General features: G+C 44.1%; 2 protein-coding genes across 11 annotated transcripts in view; one reads left to right on the forward strand and one right to left on the reverse strand.

Annotated features, from left to right (window-relative positions):
• The window catches only part of NBEA (neurobeachin), a 534,050-nt gene that overhangs the window by 362,682 nt on the left and 145,865 nt on the right, over window positions 1–25,503 (forward strand). For 3 of the 10 annotated variants that reach the window (XM_080377534.1, XM_080377533.1, XM_080377538.1), the window contains 3 exons: window positions 2,884–3,027; window positions 6,197–6,235; window positions 17,881–18,017. In XM_080377534.1, the coding sequence (XP_080233660.1) occupies window positions 2,884–3,027; window positions 6,197–6,235; window positions 17,881–18,017 (320 nt within the window). The other 7 variants (XM_080377536.1, XM_080377535.1, XM_080377537.1 and 4 more) reach the window with 5 other exon arrangements.
• MAB21L1 (mab-21 like 1) lies at window positions 20,003–22,049 on the reverse strand. The gene has a single exon (XM_080377557.1). It carries the CDS (start codon window positions 21,854–21,856, stop codon window positions 20,777–20,779), a length of 1,080 nt encoding a protein of 359 aa, XP_080233683.1. The 5' UTR covers window positions 21,857–22,049; the 3' UTR covers window positions 20,003–20,776.

Below are 25,503 nucleotides of genomic sequence, written 5' to 3' on the forward strand. Positions count from 1 at the left end.
AATATTTTCATGCTTCCTTCCTCCATCATGTTAGATCATCTCAGGCTGAATCTCCTTCAACTTCAAATGCTTCACAGCAGGAGCTATTATTTGTGTCAAATGATGCTAAACTCCCTTGCAGTAAACACAAGTGTAACAAGATCCTGATCTAGTGATTAAATACTCAGGACAATTCTGAATTGGTAAAACTGAAGATCTGTTACAACACATAACTCCTTTGTGTTTTTCTAAACTTCTACAATTCCTACTCCTTTTTGTGACTTAGGAAAAAAAAAACAACCAAAAACTAAAAACAAACACACAAACCAAACAAAAAAAAACCAAACCCTGGACATAATACTGAAAACTTTCCCACCCATTAGTTACTTGGTTCAATTTTAAATTGGGTAAATAATTACAGTTATTTGCACTAAGTAGTAACCTATGCAAGTGAGGTGATGATCACAGCCTAATAACTGAGCACAGCAAAATACAGTGTATTTTATATATAAATATATTACTTTTTTTTTTACATTGGTGTTGTCTAATCGCTGTTAGTATCAGTATGGTCCTAATGGAAAAAGCAACAAACAGGAAGACTAGAGCTGCTGTCCTTAATTTTGGGCTTGGTGAAAAAAATGCAGGGGTTTTGTTTGTTTGTCTTTACCTGCTCTGTAGTTTCGGAAATAGCAATTGGGATAATAGCAATAGTATAAAAAAGGTTAATTTAGGCAATGTAAAACATGAGATTGTCTCAGCCTGTGGTAGAGTCCAGTATCAAGTGGCATGCTAACAGTGATCTTCAAACAGAGTAAACACACTCACAGAAAAATATGCCTCCAGCACTTTTATTTATATGGTGTGACTCTCTTGTGCACAAACTAATTAAAAGGCTCATATAAGAGTAGGAGATAAAATCGTAACACCTTCCCTGCTGTTTGTAATAACAAAACTACCTGGCAGAAGTTCCATTCCATGCATCTATCTTCACTAACCTGTCTGCTTACTATATTCCTCTTAGTTCTCCTTGTATTCATGTGAGGCCGTGAGTCTTACTGGGCTTTACCTCATCATTTTACATCTGCCATAATAGTATTCATCATGTTGTACGTTCAGGCAGTGTGGACAGCAAGTTGCCCAGGAGCCAGCAGTGTGCCCTGGTGGCCAGGAAGGCCAGTGGGACCCTGGGGTGCATCAGGAGGAGCGTGGCCAGCAGGTGGAGGGAGGTTCTCCTGCCCCTCTGCTCTGCCCTGGTGAGGCCACATCTGGAGTGCTGTGTCCAGTGCTGGGCTCCACAGTTCAAGAGGGACGGGGAACTACTGGAGAGGGCCCAGTGGAGGGCTGCAAAGATGATGAGGGGACTGGAACATCTCCCTGATGAGGAAAGGCTGAGAGAGCTGGGCCTGTGTAGCCTGGAGAACACTGAGAGGGGACCTTATCAATGTCTGCAAATACCTTAAGGGCAAGTGTCAGGAGGATGGGGCCAGGCTCTTTTTAGTAGTGCCAAGTAACAGGACAAGGGGCAACAGGCACAAACTGTAACATATATTATGTGTTCCTTCTGAATATGAGAAAGAACTTTACTGTCAGGGTGACAGAGCACTGGAAAAGGCTGCCCAGAGAGGCTGTGGAGTCTCCTTCTCTGGAGACATTCAAAACCTGCCTGGATGTGACTCTTTGTAACCTGCTCTAGGAGGACCTGCTTTAGCAGGGGGTTGGACAAGATGATCTCCAGAGGTCCCTTCCAATTCTGACCATTCTGTGATTCTGTGAAGACAAACAAAATCCACACATACCTGACTTTGCTCAGATTTCACCCATCATTCTGTAGGTTACTAGGAAGAAAATTTCCAAATTATCCTATAGAAAGGAGAGATTACATTTGCGTTTTATTTCTTGGCTGGCAGAACCAGAGGTACCCAGATCCTGTATGGTCCAAGGTGAAGATGCAGAGTTTTCTGTTTAGAAAAAAAATAGAAAGCTTTCTTGCCTAAGGCTACTATGAGTCTGTAGTACTGAAAATAGAACTGATGACCTCTCCCCAGCTAAGAAACAAATACCATGGCAATGTCAAAACAGTAACATTAAAGTTATTTATGATATGAAAGCTACTTATGATTCTATCATTTGACCACACTATGATTAATTTTTTACATCATGCAAATTAACCCTGGCAAGCATTGGTTGGACCTTCTCAAAGTGTAAGAAGGTGTATCTCCTGCTGTAAGGAACCATCAGTCTGAATAGAAAAAGTTGGTTGTAGGCAAGAAGGAAGGGCGAGACTTACCTGTGAAGCCCTTTGAGGTAATTGGCACATGTCTATATACCAACATTTTTATTGTGCACCTTAGAAACACACACAGAGATGCACACCAAAACTCCCTTACTGTGCTTGTCTTTTTTCAGTCTTTTCTGAATCTCTGCATAGGCTACCTTGTTGTTACTGTATATTGAGATAACCCATATCCTACTTCACCATCCTGTCCCCCCCTATCTCTAAAACAAAAATCATGACAGATTTTGAATTCCTAAAAACAGCTTCTTTATTTAGAGTAGGTGGTTTGAGCTCTCAAAGGTCAATCAGAGTCAGGACACCAAAAACGCTAGAGAAACTCCTTGCTGAATTTCTTGCAGGTATAAAATTAATGGAACAAATTGAACATAAAGTAAATGGCAATTATTAAAAGCAGGAGAGTCTTTGTGAAAAAAATTGTATTTTATTCAAGATATATTTTGAAAGATAGAATAAGGCTGCTTATTTTGTAAATTTTGATAAAGTTTTAGAAAATGTTCTTTCCCTTTATCAATAAAAAAGATCTATACTGTATTTTTTTACTACTTGACTAGTTGTTTTATATTTAAAAAATTATTCAGCTAAATTCACAGCATTTCCAACTTTTTTAGGCACCGAAGAGGATGTAGTGAAGTCAAAGAAGACTTTCCGAAGTCAAGCTGTGGTAAATCAGAATGCAGAAACAGAGCTTATGCTGGAAGGAGATGATGATGCTGTTAGCCTGCTCCAAGAGAAAGAGATTGACAACCTTGCAGGTAATCATACTTTTCATCACAACTAAGATATGAGCCAAAAGGCTCTTTTAAACTTGTTAGTTCATAACCTTTGTGGTTGGTGTCTTAATATTGACAGTTAAGCATACAATTACAGTGCGAATAGATTCTTTGTGTTCTAGATTTAATATGATGCCCTACTTCTGTGAACTACAGGAATTTGATTGCAAAGCATGTGCCTATTGCACAGTCTTTCAGCAGAGATGCAATAAATAGCAATACCTCAAAGTACTTTTATTGCTGCCTGTGATGACTTGTTGAAAATTCTGTAAAATCACTGTGGAGTGTCTCTGTTTTTTTATTATTATTATTGTTGTTGTTGTTGTTGTTAAAATGGAAAAGAGTACTAATTCCACAACTCAGGGTTTTGCGAGTCAGCATGCGGTTGTGTGCCATGACCTGATCCCAAGTGCCACACAGCTTGTGGAGAGACACGTGTGCTCCTGCTGGCACCCACTTCTCTCAGTGATGGAGTTAAGGGGGATCTGCAGTATCTCAACCCATCTGTCACAGCCAGGGAAAAAGTTGCCTGTTGTAAACAAGGGAATGAGACTGTAACCCAGCTGTGAACTTTGTTAGTTAGCATACGAGCTGGGAATGAATCCTCTGTGAATATGTACCTGAGAGCTTTTGTAGACCTTTCTCCCTGGCTGAAGGTATGCAGTGAGGTCTCACTTTTATCCACCTTCTAGCAGGTTCTGTCACAGCTCTGTCTTGAGCCAATACTACCTTTCCTGGGAAAGTAGTCTGGAAAGAAAGGCATGTTGAAAGTTGAAAATGCACTCTTCTCTCAGATAAGATAAAAATGTGAGAACTGTGAAATGCAGTATAACATTTTTAGGTTAATTTACTTAGGAAAATCTTTAATAAACTACTCCACTAAGGGGTAGTTTTGTGGTGTCTCAGGATTTTTTCTGCATAACTGAATGTTTAAAATAGCTATCTTTGCTCCTGCATTTTCCTCTGATGCCATAGTTGAAATTTGTAGCAAAGATCATAAATGGATGGTAAAAAAAAAAAAAAAAAGTCAAAGCAAAACAAAAAATAAACAAATGGGGGAAAAAATAAACAAATGGAAAAAAACCCAAAAAACTCCTACATGGAAGTTAGTCTCATACTTTGAAACTAAAGCACAGCAGAGCAGGGGAAGTAAATGCTTTTGTTTGGGAGTAACCTTCAGTACATGATTATCACAGTTGATACGTCAATCTGCTTGCTTTCTCAATCTGCAGCTAGCCATTGCTGAGACACTGTTGTCTTAAGCCAATAAAACAGCGCATCAAGCAGGATGATTAGTGCAATAATTTGATCAATGTCCCTTTCTGCTTTAGAAGGAAAACTTGGTACTGCATTGGCTAAGTTCTTATATCTAAGAACAATACTTCCAACCAAATATGTATACACTAGCTGTAGTTCAAAGGCTGCAGTGTGCATTTACACTGAAATACTAATTAGAACTGCAAAGTGGACATGCAGAATTCTTGCCCGGTCTGGAAAATCTCAGTCAGCTATGAAGTTCTTATATATGCCCCAACACTGCCATTTCGTTCAAACACACTGATGCAATACAACCCCTATAGCTACATCCCTCTGCAAAAAACTGGTATTTCAATGCATCCTTAAGTATTCATGTGCAATGTAGCCTATTACTAGAGATCACTACATATATGCTATCCTGTTCTCCTTCAGGACATGGCACAGTAATTCTAGTCCTCTGCTTTTAAAGTTTATAGAAATTTGGAGATATTGTATTAGGAAAACAGAAATTACAGAAACTGAAACAAATCAACTTTTGAAATATTGACAGGACGTCTGTCCTAACAGAATTAGCCTTTGTGCTCCCTACCAACACTAACAAAGCAAGCAGGGTGCCTCCAAGGGTGGTGAGATGATGTGCTAATGCTTCTATATGTGTAACAAAACCTGCAAACCTGTCAAAAAGAACCCACATTCCACTACCTCATTTTTACTGTAAGATTAACTGCAGCCTTTGCTACTCGACTCTTGCTCATTTTTGGAGATGAAATGCTTTTGAGAGTTAATGGTCACACATGGTATCGTGTGTGTCTTTTGTAAATTTTACCCATTGCTGAAAAAACCAGTCCCTCTATGCCCTCTGTTTTGCTGCATGATTTTGCATATAATGGTATCAAGGTTTTCCACAGTTTTCAGAATATACAATGTGACTCTGAAACCTGAGTCGAATAACTGAAATCATGAAAAGCAGTAGGCAAGGGAGGTGGGTTTTATGCTTAAGGTGGTTAGAACCACCTCTGACAGCTCTGAAGAGCAGGTTCGAATACAGCTACACTGTAGGCTAAAGAGTTAGATGGGTTCAGTGTATGTGAACTGGAAATCTTTGAGATATATCAAGTTATGGTATATCACAGCATCATTTATATCTAGTTACTGTTCATAGAGGAATAACACATAGGAATTTCTATATTCAGATATGCCTCCAATTTAACTTTAAAGCTAAAATCAATTTAAACCTGGTTTACAATGATGTAGGTTGTCTCAGCAAGGGATAGGAATTAAACAAAATCATTATAAAACAGGTTTCAATTGATTTAAGATCGTCCACATTTAACTAAAACAATTAAACATAGTTTATTCCATGAAACTGAGGCACATTTTAGAAAGATGAGGCCTTAGGTTTTAGAAAGTTTTTAACTAAGAGAATATAAATGTTACAATATTTTGATTTGTGAAGTTAAAACTAAAAAAAAGGAAAGCTTGAAACAGATTGAGACTGTTCGTACAAAGTTATCTGTACATACCTTTTGTTCCAGAGACTCTTTATAGTTTTTCATCAACCATGTGGCACAAATCAATGCAAAGTTCACTTTGATAAATTACATATGGGATGGAGAATTTTTAAATAATTATAGTCTGAATATTTTATTATATAATCTTAGTATTCCATATGTTGCAATGGCAGTTGGTCAGATTTCATTATATTAAGTAGCATTTTAGTAAAATATAAAAATCAGATTCCATGTTATTATGTCTTAGAATTATGACTTTTAAGTCTGCATTGAGATTTTTAACTAAAGCAGTACTTTAACTATCTTACAGTATGAGTTATCAAAAGATGTTGTTCTTGTTTTAGCATTTATGTATTAAAGTATTTTAAATTTTTCTGTTTCAGTTTTAGCTCCTTTTCTTCCCAGACTGTTCACTTCAAGAGGCAAGTCACATCTCTGTTAGAACTAATGATTGAGATAGACCAGTCAATTTTGTTTTCTAATATATTGTGAATCTGTGGTTCATACAATCAAATCCACTGTAGTGAGTTAATATTACTAACTTTTTCCTTTTTCTTTTCCTTTTCTATTTTCTAATGCTACAGTAAGGCTCTTAAATACTTACATTTTCTTTTAAGAACCTGAGAATGCAAATTCGCTAACAGTTTGTCTTCTGCTTAGTAGGTGATTTTTTCAAAATGAAAAATATGTGGATCTATTCTAATATTGTAAGCTGGCATTCTCAAAAGGAAATATGTTTTAACAGATAATTAATACTCTTTCACGAAACTTTTTTTTATTTCAAAGCACCACTTGCTCTAAAATAGGTCATTAAAAAAACAAAAAAAAAGGCAAACACCAGAATAAATGTTGAACCACTCAGGTTTTATGAATTTTACATTTTAGGAATATGTTCTCTTCCCTTTGTTGTGAAGTTGCAGTTGACTTGATGAGAATTGTTTGTGCACATCTGAAAGCAGATTTTAGCCTTAATGACATTTTTGAAAGATACATGTTCTGTAACTGGAACACATTTCAGCTATTTTGTCATGTGGCTGGTGGCAACAACAAATAGGTCCCAGCTAATCAAAGTATCCCTGACAAAGTCTTTTACTGCTCTCTAAAGAGTAGTTTCTAGAAAGAAAAAGGAAACAAAGATAGGAGGATATAAGGCTTTGGGTTATTTTAGGAAAACAAAAGGCTTTGGCAGGCATCTGTCTGGTTATTTGCCTGGGCTCAGTCAACTCAGAATCTGACATCCCATAAGCCATGGTGAATTACAGCCTCACAACAGTCTTGCAAGAATAAATACATGTTATTCACTCCATTGTATGAGGAGACTGAGCATCTCATCCAAATAAACCCAAGGAAAGCACCTAACTGCCTTTAATGCATCTTACTCTTAACATATCTTAACCTTCACTACGAATCTTCTGTTCTTCTTGTACATCTGTCCCTAGGTGGAAGGAAACCTAGGAAACAATGCAAATGTGCCAGGACGGTGTGAGTGAGACACAGCAGCCCAGCACTGCCCTAACTTTTACCAACTCTGAACTTAAGCATAGAGATATTTCTAGAAAGCAGCATTGCTACTACTAAACAAGGCTGACCTTCCATCCAAGCCAGCATGGGTGGCTATTCCACATTGGCTTGAGGATTAAATGTGATAAGCCCTCTATCCAGACTTCTTGGTAGTGTGCTGAGTGTATTGACTTACTGCCCTGTGCGAGGTCATGAGGATTTGACAGCTTGTATTATTATTAATGAGATATAAGACCTTTCACTTCCAGGTCATGTTTGAAGTCCAGACAAGACTGGTGGTAACCAAACACTATCAACATCTGTTTTGTGGCCTATGCAAAGTAAGCCTTTTGTCTCATTTCAGACAAAATAACAGAAATCAATACAATTTTCAGCAATTTTGAATTGAAAAAAACATTTGACATTGTCATTAGAGGAAATTGGAATAGTGCCAAAAGTTCTACTACTACACAGATTTACAGTTAAAACTGTGTAACAGTACCAAAATAATAATAATAAAAAGTAAATAATTTAGCCCTAAGGGAAACTTTCTATTCCAGATTCAAACAAAGGAGTCATTTACACTTTTGAAATTATTTTGAAGCCTTGCACAGGGCCAGATGCAGTAATTAAAACACTAACACACCAAGGAATTGCATCTACATCCACAAAAAGGTCACAAAATAAGTATTTGGGATGGAAAATTTAAATATGATTTACTCATCTTTTTAAATGTAAAATGCATTTAATATTTATACATATACACATTTAGTTACAGTAATATTTCTTATTATGAAAATCTGACACTGAATTTTCTTTACAAGAGTTGACCAGTGTAAACAATCTCTGATAAGCAAAGTTGGTCGGTACTTTTTCTCTACCTATTTTTAAGGAGTAATGGAGGGGCATCTTTTCTTGTTTTTCCTTCTGTTCTCATCTTAAAATTATTTTAAAGTATGTAAGATCATTTCTATTGTTTTTGTTAATGGGGTTGGACAAACAGTAGATTTTCTTAATTAAAGAAAAGAACAATAAAATTGGGCCTCTACTGAGAAGACAGATTTTCAAATTATTAGGTTTTGCAGGCAAAACCCCCATCATTTATTTGGGGCCAACCAGAGAAAGTTGTGCTGCATTATCTGCTGTCAGAGTAATGGATTCAAAGAAAGGACCCAATAGCACATTATGTTGTCTCCAGCAGCAACCAAAGCCTACCCTGCAGGTGTTGAAGGAATATCTTCATCCCTGTCAACTTCTGGAGAGCAAAGCATGACAGTGGTTCCAAGAGTGGTCCCGTCTTCACCCTCCAACCTTTCTCCTCCCTCCCTGGTGGGTCCTCTTCTGTGAGGCTGGGAGAGCCCTGCTGCCCATCACACGCTCTCCTTCTACTGCAGCAGCTGCCATCCCTCCACCAGTGACTCTGATGGGCTGGGGGTGTCCCAGAGGTCAGAAAGGAGCAACCACAGGGGAAGCTCAGGAAGGACTGTAGCAAGTATGCAGTGATGCTTCCTAATAATTCTCTCCCAGACTCCAGCAGCTTGTACTTCTGAGGCTTCCAGAGTCAGAGGTAGTAGTTACTCTCCTTCTTTCCCCCCAGCCCTATTTTTTCTCTCTCTCTCCTCTCTCTTGCATTTTCTTTCACTTTTTCTCTCTGTTTGGAGGTGGCTAAAGTACCTTAAGCTTTTCCATCTTTTATATTTTTTCTTTAAGAAAGTATGTATGTATACGTGCACACACAAATACATCAGTTAAATAATGAATATCGATTTCATTAGAAAACACTAAAAAAAGTCTTAATATTTCTCCTAGTTTTTCAGGCTTCTCAATGGAAACTATTCACTGAATTCAGCACGTACTACTGAATAATTTTCTCCCCTCAAACTCCATTTTTCTTCCAAATTAGAGTTCGAGATAGGAATTTCGTTGCGGGGGTTGCTTATTTAGGGAAGGGACAGGAATGTGGAAGAAGAGTCATTCTTTTTCCCTTTTTATGGTAGACACATAACCACACAAGCCTTGTACTTCCAAACAAGGAAATTTAATTCAACCAGATTTCCATAGTTTCTGCTTATTATATATTCAGCTTTTGATCCTCAAGTCTAAGTATAAAAAAGAAAAACATATTTGTATGAGTTTAATTTAGAGTATAGATTCAGGCATAAACTGGAAACAGTTATACTTTTGATATGCAGTTGGCTTTCACACTAAAAACAAAAAAAAAGCCCCACAGTTTCTATAGCATACTATTTTTAGATGTCTCAGTGTTTATTCTAATCATTCTTTCTACATTACTGTCCAAAATAGCTTAGTATTTTATAAGTTGGTTGACAGTCACATATGATAAGATTTGAAGAGCCCGTCTGTTTGCACCTTATTGCACCCCACTCTGAGCATCTTCAACTTTCAAAATGGCAGCTGGATTTCCTGCTTTCCAAGCTTTAAAATTAAATCAATTCAAACTTTGTTCTTTTCCATTTATGAACGGCTCTGAGAGTGCTTCATGTGCTTTTACTGTCCACTCATATCAGCCTATTTAATTTATATTTATTTTCCATAACTTGCAAAACTTTTTACTTGAAATCTCCAAGGCTGTGCAATGGAGCCTATGACTGAACACTCGCCTAGTGCACAGGTCTGCAGCTTCTCCCTGGTCCCAAGGTACCACACCCTGGATGGAACTGGTTAGCTTATCAAAGGTCAAGCTGATGAGCTATTTGATGTATAGGACAGAGACTGCAGAAAAAAAGGCCTATATGTAAGGAGCCAGGATCCACTGTTCTGCACCTTATTTCATCTTCACTATGCAATTGATTCCCATGTAAAAATCTCTGTCATCATAGTAAGAGCATATAGGGACAGACCTACATATGTAAGTGGCAGGAATGTATCCAGAACTGTATTAACAGTACCTATATTTAAAGTGAGCACTTTTGTTGACCTATGGACAGGATTTGGGGTTTTTTTTGCTTTTTTGGTGTGGTTTTTTTCCACCAGTGTTAACAGAAGCAAGCTGAAAAATCAATCAGGGGGACAGTTTGGTTAGTCCTGGGTTTATTAGCCAGAAATTGTACAAGAGGCAGCCTAACCCAGTACATTTGGACAGTCCCCACTGGTAGCCTGTTACGTGAGTGCTTTTAGTTTGGCTTTCTAAAGAAACAAGTTTTCTATGAACACCCTCTGTCAGCCTCTATCTTTATAACTTCTGATCCTGGAAGCCATTTTGAACAAACTTTAACAAGTTTGTTATTTCAGAAGCAATAAAATTCCTGCAATGAAATCAGGTTGTTAAGGAAAAAAGCCTGTACGACACAGCCTGCCACATCAGTTCTCCTTTTGTTAGGTACCAGAGAGTATTTGTGGGAGAGTCTTCAGAAGTTCCCTAACTGTGGGAAAGCAAAATATGCAGTCAACCAGCAGACACAGTTACACTAGAAAACATTCTGTATTGGTTCTGGTGGTGTTTTGAGATACTTTTATTTTCAGAAAATTTTCAAGTTACAACTATTGCATCTTAGATGATTCTTCCAAATATACCTAGCAAGTCATATGCTGATTCAACAACTTCCTTCATTTTTCCCACACACCTACAGGAGTAACTAACCAAATAAATGAACTTTAAAATATCACAAGCTATCTGAACATAACACTTCCCTTCACTATGGTCTCAAGAAGCGTAAGGCTTACAGTTTATCCTAAAGAGCTTTTCCAGAATGGAGACTAGCAGAAATGAAAGCTGAGGGTTCACATCTTTCATTTTGTTTCTAATCAATTGAACTCTTTTGGCATGACAAGGTACACAAAGCTGGACTGTATAAGATACCTGTCAAGTTTGGTTCATTCAGAGTGGCAACTGGGATGTGATCCCTTGTGTTCCTGACTCATTACAATGAGTTCCTGTTTCGGTGGGATACTGCTATAGCAGGATGCTCTCTCCACTTTATCCTTTCTTCTTCCCACATTAGATATGCTTTTCTAAGTTGTGTTTTTTCTGTTACCTTTGATTAAATAGACAGCTATAGTGGCTCTCTCAGAGAGAAAAACTGTCGCTTATGTGAGCAGGTTCAGCATCACTTAAGGTTTTCTAGGTTGAAAAAAAGTACCTTAAATTTTACCTGAAAATTAGGAGGAAGCTAGTGCAGGTCATAGTGCCTTAGTGTAGCATACTCGCATCTGGATGCACTGCTTAATAATCAAGTTCTTTGTTTCTAAACCAGTTTAAATTACTCAGTCCTTCCAAGGTATAGCTTCAGGCAGAGCACACTGTACGTATCTAATTTTGAAGTGCCAAATGTATGCATTGCAGTAGTGAGGTCCCTATCCCAAATATTTAAGTTTCTGGCCAGCTGTAAATCATTAAGGGGAGTCTTGATTATTATTAATACCTGATCATCTGCCAGGTTGGTGCTCAAACATGTCCTGGAACAATACTAAACCCACGTAAGCCACTTAGAGCTTGAGCACAGTTCAGAGGTCCTCATGTAGCCATAGAGCTTTACCTGCAGAGGGGGGCAAAAGTTTGTTTTCCGAGTTGCTTTAGGCCGTTAGACACACAGCTAATTGTTCTGTGGGACCTTCTGTGAGAAGACACCTAGTAAGATTGACTTTGTTATGGTGTTGAGCTTGTCTCTGCATATTCTGTAACCATTCTGTTAAGTGGTTGCTTTCTATCATGCCTTGAACTATACGAAGAGATACTTTTTCCTAGGAATATTGTGAAGCATGTTTTCCCTCAGAAAGAAGTACTATTTTACATTTTTCTTTCAATGTGACCAGGAAGGTATGGAATTCAAGTAATATTTTACCTGTGGATGTGCATATGTCACTTAATTCTAATGTATGGAAAGTATGTATATGTTTGAGATAACTTTTTTTTTTCCTTAAGCAATATCTTTAACTATTTTCATAATCTCACAAAAATATGTATTTATTTCTTACTGTTTTATTCACAGTTGTAATATGCAAGATTATTTTTATTTACATTTTCCTTTTAATCAAACACATTTGTTTGCTGTTATGGCACCACTTAAGAGAATTGAGTTGCTGTAATTGTTTAGTTATTGTTGTTGGAAAAGACCATTGAAGTTGATCTTTGATGTTAGTAGTAGTGTTACGTGCTGTATGGAGGAAAGGGGGGGAAAGTGGGGAAAATTTTGGATATCAGGGGCTATACACACTGGCAATGACATTTAAACAAACAATAAAAATCAATCCCTCCCTCACAATATGAAACATATGATTGTGCAAGAGTAAAAAGCCAGCAAAGTAAGCTTGGATATCTCTGAAAACAGGGGAAAGGAATTGGGGTTGTTACTCAAGTGAGGGAGGAGAAAAACAAGATTATAGTCATGTTTAGACTTAGATTATGTTTTTTGCAATCAAAAAGTTGTGCGAATTATTCTCTTTGTTGAAACAGTTGAAAATGATATGTAAAGGGAACTGTATATGTACATTCTTATAAGGCCTTGTGTTGAGTGAAGGAGTTACTCCCTGTATCTGCTATAGTGGAGAACAAATTGGGGGCAACCATCCTCATGTAAGTTCAATATATTTACTGCAGAGTCTTTTTAAAGAGTAGTTTGAATCAGATTTTTGACAACAATAGGAACAAAAAAAACCCTAATTTCTGTTAATTGTTTTTTAGGACTCCTGCTTTGTTTACTTGTTATTTACATGGCAGTGCATGTCTTAAATTAATGAGTTAATTGGATGAAATAGTTTTCTGACTTTCCCAAAGGCTTCTGGTGCCTATACTTGTTTCTGCTTGTGTGCTATGCCATTTATATTTCAAGAAACTAAAGTGTGTGTGTGTGTGTGTGTGTGTTTCGTGTTGTGTAAAAATTGTTTCAAGTAAAAGGATTTGTAGTCATTTTAAATGCAAGTCAGTGTCAGATACACTTGGCTTTAAAGTGCTAAGAGAATTTCAGTTGCCTTAGTTAAGGTACCTTATGAGTGATTTTTAATAGTTATATTTAAAATTCTTGTTTAAATATCATATCAATTTACAAATTGTGATTTATGAAAAAATTGATGGTTTACATAGCAAATATATTCATTTTTCCATGTTAAACAGTGTATGAAAAAAGATTACGTGTTTTTCCTTTTAAAACAGTGTCAGCTAAAAATGAAACATGGTGATATTCACCACTTTTTTTCAGAATAATTACCAATAGATTGTAAGATTAAATTAGTCTAACTGATTAGGTATGTTTTAAAAGTATTTGTCCCAGCTAGTATTTTCTCATCTATAAGTAATCACCAACATTATTTTAAAAGTTACTTTTAATTCTGCAGCAGGTAAATTGCTTGTTTTCATAATTCAGCATATAAAAGCATATATCTTGTCCTACTTAAGTGTAATTATGCCCAATCGTCTTAGCAAATATACTTCTGGTGTAATTTTCAGGCTCATAAATGTAATGCATCCTTAGTTCTTACGGTTAAGAGTGACAGTTTATGAAAATGAAAATGTTTGAAATGACAAGTTCAAAATATCACTCTTTCACAGCTTTCTGTAAGAGGGGTAATTTTACTGGCAATTTTACTTTAGCAGACAGCAGGCTTCTTCACCTGATAGAATTTTTCACTTGCACTGACTTTCTTTACTTGCACTTAAAAAATACAAGAGCTGAGATACAAGAACTAAATATGACGACTGAAGTCTCTGTCTAACAAAAATGAGCGGAGAGGAGGGGAGAGATCGCATTCTGCTTTTATTCACTGGGACTTTCTAATCCCACAATCATTTACTTCTGGAAAGAAAATATTATTTTAAAATGTATATGCGCGGTAGCGTTTATTTTAGAAATGTAAATCACATGTGCTGACCACAGGGATCAGGCAAAGCGGAAAATTCTCCATTTGAACAGATTACAAGACCTGTAGATCAGAAGTGATTTCTGGTCTGGTTTTAAGGCTAGAACTTCTCGCCTGGTCGCTGCCCCTCCGCTGCGAGCCACCCTGGCCGCTGCAGAGGAGCTGGGAAAAGGCAACAAAACGCTCCTTAAAAAAAGAGACGCTCTTGCTGAAGGGTCCCAGCAGCCGACCAGCGCTCTAGGCGCGCGTGCCCCCCGCAATCCCCGGGCTGCCTGGCGCGGCGGAGCAGCCACAGGTTGGCTTTGCCCCCACAGCTGCCAGCCGGCTGGCGCCGGTGTGGCCGGCGGCGCGGGGAGCCCCTGCAGCCCCGCCGTGTGCCGCTGCCGGCCGGTGCCCCGGGCAGCGCGGCCCCCGCTCCGCTCCCGTTGCCTGCAGCCGCGCGGGGAACCGGCGTTCGCATCCCCCGCAGAAGCGCAGCTCGCCGCCGCTGCCGCCCGGGGCCGGGCGAGGCCGGTAGCCGCAGCTTGTTATCGTCCCCGCGTGCGAATGAGCCCGTCCCGCGGCTCTTGGCTCAGGTGTGCCCGGCTTTTGTTTCATGACATTATCAACCGGGTTTGGGAAGGAGACCCAAAGCTTCCCGGTAGCTCAGTGCCATATGGAAAATCTGCGGTATTTTGATTATGCTTTATGTAAACATTTTAATATCGGATCCTTAAGATCCAGAGACTATCCCAAAGGGGATTAAAACATAATCCTCTCTCTCTGTAGCTGTAGTGGATTAATTTCGTATTCTCTCAGTGCCTGGCTTGCTCCCTGAAGGCTACAACAAAAAGACTCAGTGCTCCTTAAACATGCTATGGAATTGGAAGTTGTAATTGGAGATTTCCAAAGGACAAGTGTGAAAATGACACACTGTTAATACCCTTTTTTTTTTTTTTTTTTTTCATTTTGGGCTTTCAGGAGGACAAAAAAATCTGAAAAGATTTTTTTTTTAACTTAGTTTGAACACCCCCTCCCTCGAAATCCCATAATTTGTTATGCTTTCTGCTTCTTTTTTGCCCAGAGAGAAAAACACCCCACAAGCAGACATTTCCTCATCTGGAAAGTACAATGATGCTTATTCCTTGTCGCATTTTAATACCTCTGACATGTTTATGTTGCAACAAATCTGAGGTGTCATTTGAGCAGAACACAGGGCAGATGCCAAGGTACTGGTCTGGGAGCTCGGAGCCTTTTCTCGGGATGAGGATGAGGAGGCAGCCAGAAATCCCCGATTTCCTCTGCATTCAGTAAGGGGCTAAGAAGTGACTGACTGTTCCCTTTCCCTCCACATCCACCCCCTACTTTGGCAGCTCTGCCCTCTTCTTCAGGACGTGAGTGCATTTCGCGGGCACGCTTGCTAGCCAGGATGCACCTATTGTCTTCTCCTGGATGTCAGATTCTAGGTTTTGGCCTTTTGACCATTAAATAGCGGTGGCTTTATTTTTATCTTAGCCGCACAACACCAGGGAAAAGAGCTAATTGGATTAAATTGATGGTCTTCCTTCTGGGATTCAGCAAAGCCCACAAGCGCCTCCTTAAAATGATAGAATAGCGGGTCGTTTCCAGGACGTGTCTTCCGAAGGCGCTTTTCTCCCCGCACAAAGGCCCGGGAGCCCATCACCGTGCGCCAGGCCCGGCCGCACTGCGGGGAAGGGCGAGGGGAGGGCAGGGACGCCCCGCTTGAGAGGGCAAGTGCTTCTGCAGGGCAGCGAGCCGCTGTCTGCCCAGACCCCCCTTCTGTAAACACAAAGAGAGGGGGCCTGGGGAATAGAAACCCAAATCCACTTGTAATCGTACAAGAGAATCGGGCGTAATTACTCGAGCAACCTAGATGAAGATTGATGAGGCTTTAAAGCGGCGTTTCGGATCGATCCCCCCTGCCCTTTGGAGCCTGCAGCCGGGCTTCCCCGGCTCGGCTCGGCTCGGCTCGGCTCCCTTCTCACCGCGAAGGGAGGGAGAGAAGATGGAGGCGAGACGGGGAGAGCAGGAAAGCGAGCCCGACGCATGTGATTCCGATCAGCTGACTAGGGTCAAGAGGCTACCCCGGTTTATTAGGAGATGGAAAACAATAAAATGAAAGAAAATAGAGTTCGTATCAATATTATCCAGCCTGCCACGCTGGGCTGCTGAAAGCTGTCACTGAAACCGTGCGTTTGAGCTTCCCCTTGTACACACAGCAGCCCGTGCCTCCCTCTTTATTTATTTTGCAGCGTAAATGACAAAACATTGTGCAATACGGTCGCAAATTGGGTGTTACAGTAAAGTAAAACATTAACAACATGACACATAAATGCTCCGGTACAGGACTAATTTGGGCTAAGCGAGTAATTTGAAGCGTGGCTTGCAAGGTCTGGTAGTAAAGCGTGCGTGCGGTGCCGGAGGAGGCGGAGAGGTGGCATCCGTGCCGTTATCCCCGGCGCGCGCTGCAGCCCGGGGCCCTCCTGCGCACCCGCCGCCTCGGTCCCCAGGGAGGCGAGTGCCCGGGGACGGCAGCTGGAAGGGGACGAGGGCACTCCCTACCATCTGAGCGAGGTCTTCCTGACGGCAGAGGAGATTTTAAAAACAGCCAGACCCTTTTTAGCATTCGCTGAGGGGATCGGTTTGCCAGTTCCTGAAAGGCACATCAGCTGATGTTCCCGGCTTCTCGGTGTCGGGGCTCGCGTTGTTTGTGTGTCAGATGTGTGTTTGTGCGTGCGTGGGGATGCGTGTGATCACGTATGTGTATACAAATCACCCTACACGCTTTAGTGGTTAAATCTAGGAGAGTGTTTTATATTTCATCTTTTCTTTTCGATAGAGCAAGTGAGCTTCCTAAAGACGGAGGTTGTCAGCTTTAACAGTAGATTGCATTCGTATTGAAGATAGTGAAAAAGTGATCCCCCTTGTTGTCTTTTGCATGAAAGCAGAAGTTTTTTCCTGAATTAAAACCTAACAATTTGTGTGCGGAGAAGGCTGCCTTTTATAACGGGTTTTCCCCATCCCATCTTTTCAGTGCCCGTGCAAGCACCCCGTTAAGCAATGTATTTGAGCGAAACACTGTTACAGTCATTTTAAAAGGATTAAGTGACAGCAAGCTGAAATAAAAATGATCCTGCCGCAAATACATTTAACGATGCTAGCCGTTGCGGTATTGAAGTAGGTAAAAAAAGAAAGAAAAAAAAAAATCTGTCGCGATGCTCTCGGAGTTGAGATCTGGACCCACGGCTCACGCTCGTGCCCCCGGGCTCCGCGGGGCCGGGGTGGCGGGGCGGGGGGGGGGGGCGCTGCGGGGGGCGGCGGGGCTGCGGGGGCGGCGGGGCTGCCCCGCGCCAGCCCGGCCCGGCCCGGCCGCTGCGGCGACCCCGCGCTGCCAGGTCGGAGCTGCGTGTCGCGGCTATCGCACATAAACAGCGATAGTGTTAACGAGGAGCAAAAGGGCATGAAAAGGGACGGGACCTACTTCTAAGAGGCAGCTATTTTTCACTCTTAACCCCTCTGAATTTCGCTGCTGGTTGATTTATCTGGCAACCCCGGAGCTCACAAAGTCGCTTCTGTCCTGACCGCGGAGTTCAAAGCGCTGACCGCGGGCAGGAAGGGAATAAACACGGCGGTTTACAAACGAAGTTTATTAGGGGGCTCGCCGGGCGCTGGCTTGGCGGAGGGAAGGGGAAGGGCCACCGGGGATGGGCCGGCCGGGCGCCTCCAACCTGACGCCGCTGCCCTTGCCTTGCAGGCCCCGTGGTCCTCAGCACGCCGGCACAGCTCATCGCCCCCGTGGTGGTGGCCAAGGGGACGCTCTCCATCACCACCACGGAGATCTACTTCGAGGTGGACGAGGATGACCCGGCCTTCAAGAAGATCGACCCCAAGGTGAGTGCGGCGGGCGGCTCTGTCCCCGGTCTCGGTGCCGGTCCCGGTGCACGTGCGCCAGGGCCGCCCCCTCCCTCCAAACTCCGCTCCCGCCTGCCGCCTCTCGCCGCGTTTGATTAAAAAAAAAAAAAAAAAAAAAAAAAAGAAAAGCGCAATGTATTAATGATGTTAAATCCTCTATTACGGCAGCATGCGCGTTTTCCAACAGCCTTTCGCTCGGTGCCTTTGTATGAACGTGGTCAGATTTAGTAGTTAAGCCAATTGCTCTGAAATCCCTGGAGGGAGCAGCAGTCCCAGCCCGCAGCTTTCCTGAGACACAGCAGCGGAGGGTTTTACCCCTTCCGAGGATACCGGAGAACCCCGTTATTTCAAGAAAGTTAGTTGCCATGTAAGAAAATACGGCGCATTTTGTAAACACTCTGACTGCTGAAATGCAAGTTAATGCTTATTTTCTAGGGGTTAAAAAAAAAAAAAAAAAAAAGGAATGTACCCAAGGCTCGATTCCTGGGAAAGCTCTGGTTTTTTTTCTGAAGTCATTTACTACTACCGATTCCCCAGCGCCGCCCCCGCCCCCCCCCCCCCCTCCGCGAAAACCTCCAGCCCAGCCGTGGCAGGGCAGGGGTGCGTGACTGGAGCAGGAACCTCTGCGTGGCTCCCTCCCCGCGGGGGCAGGGCGGGGGGCTGCCGGGGGGGGCTGCGGAGGGACGTGTGTTACCGGGCGCTCCTCTCGCCTGCATCTCTTGTTACTCTTATCGCTGTTGCTTTATTTCTTTGTTACTGCGCTGGAAAATGTTAGAAGAGAGAAAACGGAGAAGGTACTTTTACAAAGACCTCGGGGGTCCTTATTCTGCAGAAATATCGTAAATAATTGCCAAGAAAAAGCTAGCGACCTCGTCTGAATATGGTTGTAATAAGGTGATTTCTCTTTAACGAGTCATTTCTCAAACTCGGAACTTTCTTCGCAGTGCCGGGGGTGGGGGTGGGGGGGTGGGGGGGATTGGTGGTGGGGTGGGGTAAGAGATCCTGTCAGAATCGCTGGGTGTAACGGTTTCTAAAGTGCACCCACTGGAAATAGTTGCTAGTGGGTGTTAGACAGGCGATCGGCCCCTTTCAGCACTTGTTGACTGTTCGGGTACTAAATAAAACCGGCGTTGTTATTTTGCGTTTTGCCTATAAAGGCGCTTTGAAGAAATGCATACTGAGGAGGACCAGGCGTGGCAGCACGGACAGGCACTTTTGGATCGCTTGCAGTTTTGTAAGCACGTACATGTTGAATGAACTCCCTCTGAATGCCCTGGGAGCACAGAGTTTTGATTTCTGGGAGTGCAACTGGCAATCTTATCACATTCATAACGGATTTGTAGGTCAGAGTAATATTGTTGTTCACTTTATTGGTGCCGGCTTGAGCCTTTCACCTACAAATTTTATTTTCTTCTTTATTACTACTTGCGCCAAAATGCTACTTTTATCAGGCTCACTGCTCGCTCAGTACACCGACTGCTTGTACGGGTATGTTGCGTTTCCTCAGCTTTGTTCAAAACCGAGCAGAGACACATCAGTGCTGCAGAGTAAACCTTTCGAAAAGAGGTTTCTTTTCTGACGGCTCAAAGAGTGTTACTGCCTTAACAACTGCATCGGTATCTGACAGTTGCTGATGGTCATCTGGAGCTAAATTCTAATGTGTTTGCACCACCAGTATTTCCCTGTTCTACAAAACTATTCAAAATGCAAAATCAGGCAGCAGCCCTGAAGGTTTCTGCTGTACAGGTTTTAAGCAACTCTCCACAGAAAGGCAAAATTCACAAAAGCATAGCCGCCTCTGTTGTTTGTTTTTTTTTTTTTTTTCAAGTAGAAAACTTGATCCGGTATTGAAACGCTTACCCATATGCATTTTACTTCATTTATTAGCTTGTAATTAAATAAATCAGCAACAGAAATTAAAATCTAAATCACAAAAGGTGTATCCAGTGTATTTCAAGTGCATTTTCAAATATATAATTCCAATATTCAAGCGTTATTATATAAGCAGAATCCAAATTTCTTTTGAATATATTTAAATAACATTTCAAGTATATTTATGGAATGTTAGAAATAGAACAAGCAATATATATGAAACGAAAAATGTAAACTTGTTAAGTTCAGAACACTTCAAAAGACAATTAGCAAAAGTACCATGATAAAATCTACCTTTTTAAATGGTATCTTCTCTTTAGCAGAAACTGTCCTTGAAGTATCCAAAATGGCAATTTAACTTCTGTTCACCAAATCACAAAACACCAACATCCACTATTTCAAAGACAATGTGAGATCACAATATTTGATACAAATTAAAAGGTACATTAGATTTTGTTCAGGTGGCATATCCAAATAGCTTTTACTCACAGAGGGTTTACATAAAAATACCGGGTTTTTTTATAATCCGTTGGTACCATTTCTGGGCAGAACGGTCACAATCATGTTAAATTACGGCCAATTTTCCTTTCCAGGTAACACAATTTCTTTTTTTTTTTTTTCTTCTTCTTCTTTTTTTCTTTTTTTTTTTTTTCCATGGGGAACTGCAAAACTGTGACGAAGATAAGAGGAACCGTACTTGCTGTTCTTACTTGCTTTTCTTTGTGAAGAGCCTAAACTATATTCCTTTTTAAAAGAGAGTTATGATTTCATTGTCAAGTGACAATATTTGACTTTTCGAACAGGCAGCTTAAACTTCATCGGGAAACAAGCAGATTGATCGGTCGGGCCGCTTTTAGAGTTACCCTTTAAAGTTTCTCCAAACTTTTGGGGTTGGTAAGTATTTCCCTAGCCAGTCGCCACGTTTGTTTGGCCGCGTTTTCCAGGGCCGAGTGAGGTTTGCCCTGAAAGAGGTCTAAGTTGGGCAAGAAGTAATGCGGGCACCTCCTGCACTGGAGGCAGGAGATGAGCTGCAGTAAAATCCCGTTGAGCCGGTCCCCCAGGCACGACTCGTCCCAGTCCGATTCGCGGGGATGCTTTTCGCATTCGTAGGAAACCAGAGTCTTCATGTGATAATTATTCAGGGGCTGGCCCGGCAGCTCCAGGTGACGGTCCCGTAAGGTTTTGAGGATAGAGAGACATTTCTTCCTGCAGCCGCCCATCTGCAGTCTGTTCTCGGCTTCCGCGAACTGCAGCACCCAGGCATCGCTTTCGGCCGAGCTCTGCTTGCCGGCCAGAGAGTGGCACTCCTTGGATAAGAGGTTGAAGCCTTCCGCCTTGACCTCCGCCACCCTGTTGGGTCCCGGCCAGGGGATGTGGGGAAGCGGCCAGTGAGCAGCACTCCGCGGCCAGATCCCCGTGCATTTGAACGCCGGAGTGATCTGCACGACGTACCTATCCCTGATTCTCAGCTTCACCTCGCTGGTGTCCGCCACCATCTTTACCACGTCTCTGTAACTGCACTTATCCACGGCTTGAGCCACCAGAGTCTGAAATCTGGACCGGATTTTGCGAGCGGAGAGGTAGCCAGACGCCGTGATGAACTCCACCCAGAGGGACATACTCCTCTTGCGCCCGTCGCTTAACTTTAACACCGCGCAGCCCGGCAAGGAGCCGTCGTCCACGAAGTTGAAAACCCCCATTTGGTTCAGGTACAGCACGACTTCAAACTCCGTGGGGGAGATGACTTCCAACCCCTCGTAGCGATTGTCCATCTCGTTCAAGGAACTGATGAAGCGAGGCTCCTGCACCTCCACCTCCTTCAGCACGTCCGACACCACTTTGCAGACTTCTCGGATTGTTTTGGCGATGGCAGCTTTCCTGGCTTGGCATTTCTCGTTGTAGTATTTATTCAAATGATACACCAGCTTGGCCTGGGCCGCGATCATGTTGGGGCAGAGATCCGGATTGTATACCGGAGTCTCGCAATAGGCTGTGGGATCCAATGCGGCTGCTAAGGCTGGAGCCAACTTCAGAGGAGAAACAGGCTGCCGCACTCTGAAATGTAACAAATGTTTTTCAAAATGCGCTGGGGCTGCTGCTCCTCAGATGCTCTCTTCCTGCTTTTTTAGATCAGCCGTCTTGAAGTGTGTGTGGCGGGGAGGGGGGGGGGGGGAGGGGGGGGCGGGCGGGGGACTGGAGGGGGCGATATTTTTCCTCCCCCTTTTTTTAAAGGGTCCGTGAGTGAGAGGAAAGCATCGAGAGCTGCACCTTCCCCAGCAGCAAGAAAAACAAAAGTTGCACTGAGACACAGTGAGGCTTCCAGTAGTCAAAATAATAAAACCTCTTCGTATTTATTTATGTTTTCCCGTAGTAATCACTGTGTGTATGCAGGGTGGTTAATCAGATGGTGGAAAAAAGTGCCGTGTGTGTGTGTGTGTATATGTCAGAAGAAGCTGGCTGTTGGTTTGTATAAGAGCCCAGATGCACTCGTGTGGAAATTATAAAGGCAGGGCCAGGCAGGCGGGCGGCCAATCGCCACTGGCCTCGTCACTGCAGCCTCTTTCAGCTCAAACCCGGCTAATTAATCCCTCTCTAGGAGATAGATATGTATACACAGACACACACACACGCACACGCAGGCACATATAGAAAGGTAGAAGGTTACTGGCAGAAAACCCGCCCCGGTCGTCTGTGGCTCGGAAATCCAGAGAAATGGCTCTCCTTTGGGTGCAACTCCAAGGGTACTGGCGTTTCGCAAGGACTTGGCAAAACTGTGCGGCTCCGCACTGAATCCCCGCCTGCCTCCCCACGGCCGGGGCGGGAACGCAGGTGTATTAATGGGCAGCCATCAACTGGGGAGCTGCGGACCGGGCTCGCTCCTACAGGAGCGGAGGCGTAAATTCATTAACTCACACTTGGCGCCACATCACGCTGTCCTTTCCTGCTGATAGTTGTCTGTAACTGAAGCGAGAAGTTGCTGTGTTGGGTTTTTTTTGTTGGTTTTTTTTTCCCTCTCGTGAACCGGCCAGTGAACAAGGCAGCGCATTCACGGCAAATTTAGTGTCTTTCGGGATAAAGTATTACGCCAAAGTCCACGATTTGTATTGTTTTAAAAGATCTTCTGACGGGCTGTAATCGATTTTGAGGTTTAATGCATTTCGGCATTGTCTCTGCCTTGCTTTTTGTGTTTGTACCTCATGAAGGGAGAATCAATCGCTAAACGTATCCGTCAGGTCTTTTTCACGTTCCCTCCAGAAATCAAGTAGCAGATATGAACGGTAAATCTAATCTGCCAGTTCTCAGCCTCGTTTTTATATTCCGTATAGCTCTCCAATATATTGTGAAGAGTGGATGTTCAGCTGCTTTTTGAGACGCACTAGAAGTATCTCTGAATTTCAAACCTGGACGATTTATCGTATGGCGAGCGCTGCTAGCAAGCTGCGTTTAGTAAATGTGCACACGGGAGGGATGCTAGCGACTGCAAACGTGCTGGCACGCTACTCATCTGACAGTTCGGGGTTTCGTGCGCGTGATGTGTAATTAGCAAATTTCGCTTTCGGTACTTTAAGTGTTAGTAATCGGGACCTTTATTTGCAAATAAGCCGCGGTGGCAAACTCCTCTGCTTTGCAACATTCACTGAGCTTCACTACAAGAGAACCCCACATTACATTTTAAGGAAAAAATAAACCAGCAAAGCTCTTAATCGCTTGGAATCTTTAATCTACTAACCGATTACTAATTCTTAAAGTAACTGCCACGGGCATATCCACCGTCAAGGAGAAGCCATACCGCAAAGAACATTTCACGACATTTATTCAGCGCATTAATGCGACCAACTTTATCGCACGTAGCGCAGGGTTCCTGACTTTGGCCCGCTCGCTCCGGCGTCTGTGCGGCTGCTCCCCGAGCCGCTGCCCGGGAGGCAGCTGATGCGGGACCGCGTGCTGCCCGTTAGCGCTGCGGGGCTGGGGCTGGCTCGGGGCGCCTCGCTGCAAAGCCGCAGGTGACAGGTCGTCCCGAACGAGGAAGCTCTTCTCTAACCGGCCGCAGCCCCCTGGCCGACGGCGGAGGGGCGGCCGCTGTCTGGCTGCTACGGGCGAAGAGGAGCTGGTTTCCTCCAGGCAAAATTTGCTCCCTCCTCCGGGTAGTTTCCCGGCCGGGCGCCGGGCGGGACACACGTGGCTCCGCCCGGTCGCGGCGGGTCCGACTGTGGCTGCGCCAGCGGCGGAGCGCGCCAGGTCCCGCCGCCTCCCGAGCCGCCCCGCAGGAGCGCGGCCGCCGGCCCGGCTCGGGGTGCGGGACTGCCGCCTCCCTCCCCCGCGGGCTGCGGGCTCCCGGGGGCCGGCTCCCCCCGCCTCCCCCGAGCACGCACTTACGGGGGTCCCGGCTGGGTCCGAGGGGGCAGGCGGGCACCTCCCCGCCGCCGCCGCCACTGCCGTCCCCCGCAGCTCTTACCGGCGGCTGCCCCCGGGCGCGCGGGGAACCTGCCGCGGCGGTGGGGGACGCGGCGGGGGCGGGGGGCGGCCCTCTGCCCCCTCCGCGGGCTGCGGGCGCGCCGAGCAGCCGGCTCGCCGGCACCGCCGCGGGCCCCGTCGGCGGGCGGGGAGGAGGAGGCACCTCGCCGGCCTGGCACATCCCGCCCCCGCGGAGGGGGACCGGGACGACCACCCCTCCCCCCTCTTCCGCCCCTCGGGGCCGGGGGCGATGCAGGTCGCGCCCTGCCCTCCGACACGGGCGCGGGGTTGGCCGCAGCAGGGCACGGCTGGGCTGTGCGGAGGACGGACAAGCGGCGAAGTTGGGTTCAACTCCGGCGGGCGGGTCCCCGGGACCGCCTGGGGCGGGGGAAGGCCCGCGGCGGTGCTGGCCCCGGCCCCCGGCCCCGGTCCCCGCCCCGGCGCGGCGGCGTGGCCGCCGGCGGCCGCTCGGTCTGGGAGCCGGCCGGCGCGAAACCTCCGGCCCTGTCTCGTCGGGGGCGGCTTCTTTGCGATTTAAATGAGAAGGAGCGCCTTCCCCGCGAGGTTACATACCAGCGCCGTGTAAAAACGAAAGTTACAGCGGGCGGACTAAAGCTTGTCCCTTCCTCCGGGCTCCGCCGAGGGACCGGCCCTTCCCCGCGGCGGGGGCGCCCCGGTCCCCCTGCAGCGCCCGGCCCCGCGCCCGCACGAACGGTGCAAACGCTTCGGGCCAGGGTCGGGTTGTTTTTACCCCCTGGGTTTCAGCTCAGTAAATCCGGTTGCTAAAGGCAAAAGGCGATAGGTGGTACCTCTGAGCTGTCGGTGGTCTTCATTTTCATAAAGTGGCAAAATTAATGTAAATAAAAATTACGTCTGATATCCTAAATCAGAGCTTGCAATGCGTAATGCTAAGATTAACCTATGATACCAAGCAATGCAGGTTTTACTTACTTATTGTATCTTGGTGGCGATGGGCAATGACTGGCTTTAGCCTTGGGTGGGTGATGGTTAGCGCTAGAAGTTGGTATTAACTTCTCTACATCGTTTCATTTCCCACATACACAATAAACATTTGATAGTTTGGAAATGTGTGGATTTAGGCATTGCTGACACCAGTCAACCCCTGAAATGTGACTGC

This window comes from Falco punctatus (assembly GCF_963210335.1).
Source record: "Falco punctatus genome assembly, chromosome: 2".
Classification (NCBI taxonomy): domain Eukaryota; kingdom Metazoa; phylum Chordata; class Aves; order Falconiformes; family Falconidae; genus Falco; species Falco punctatus.

Coding starts and splice junctions, on each gene's coding strand:
- MAB21L1 (XM_080377557.1), bottom strand. CDS start 21,856: ATGATCGCGGCCCAGGCCAAGCTGGTGTATCATTTGAATAAATACTAC.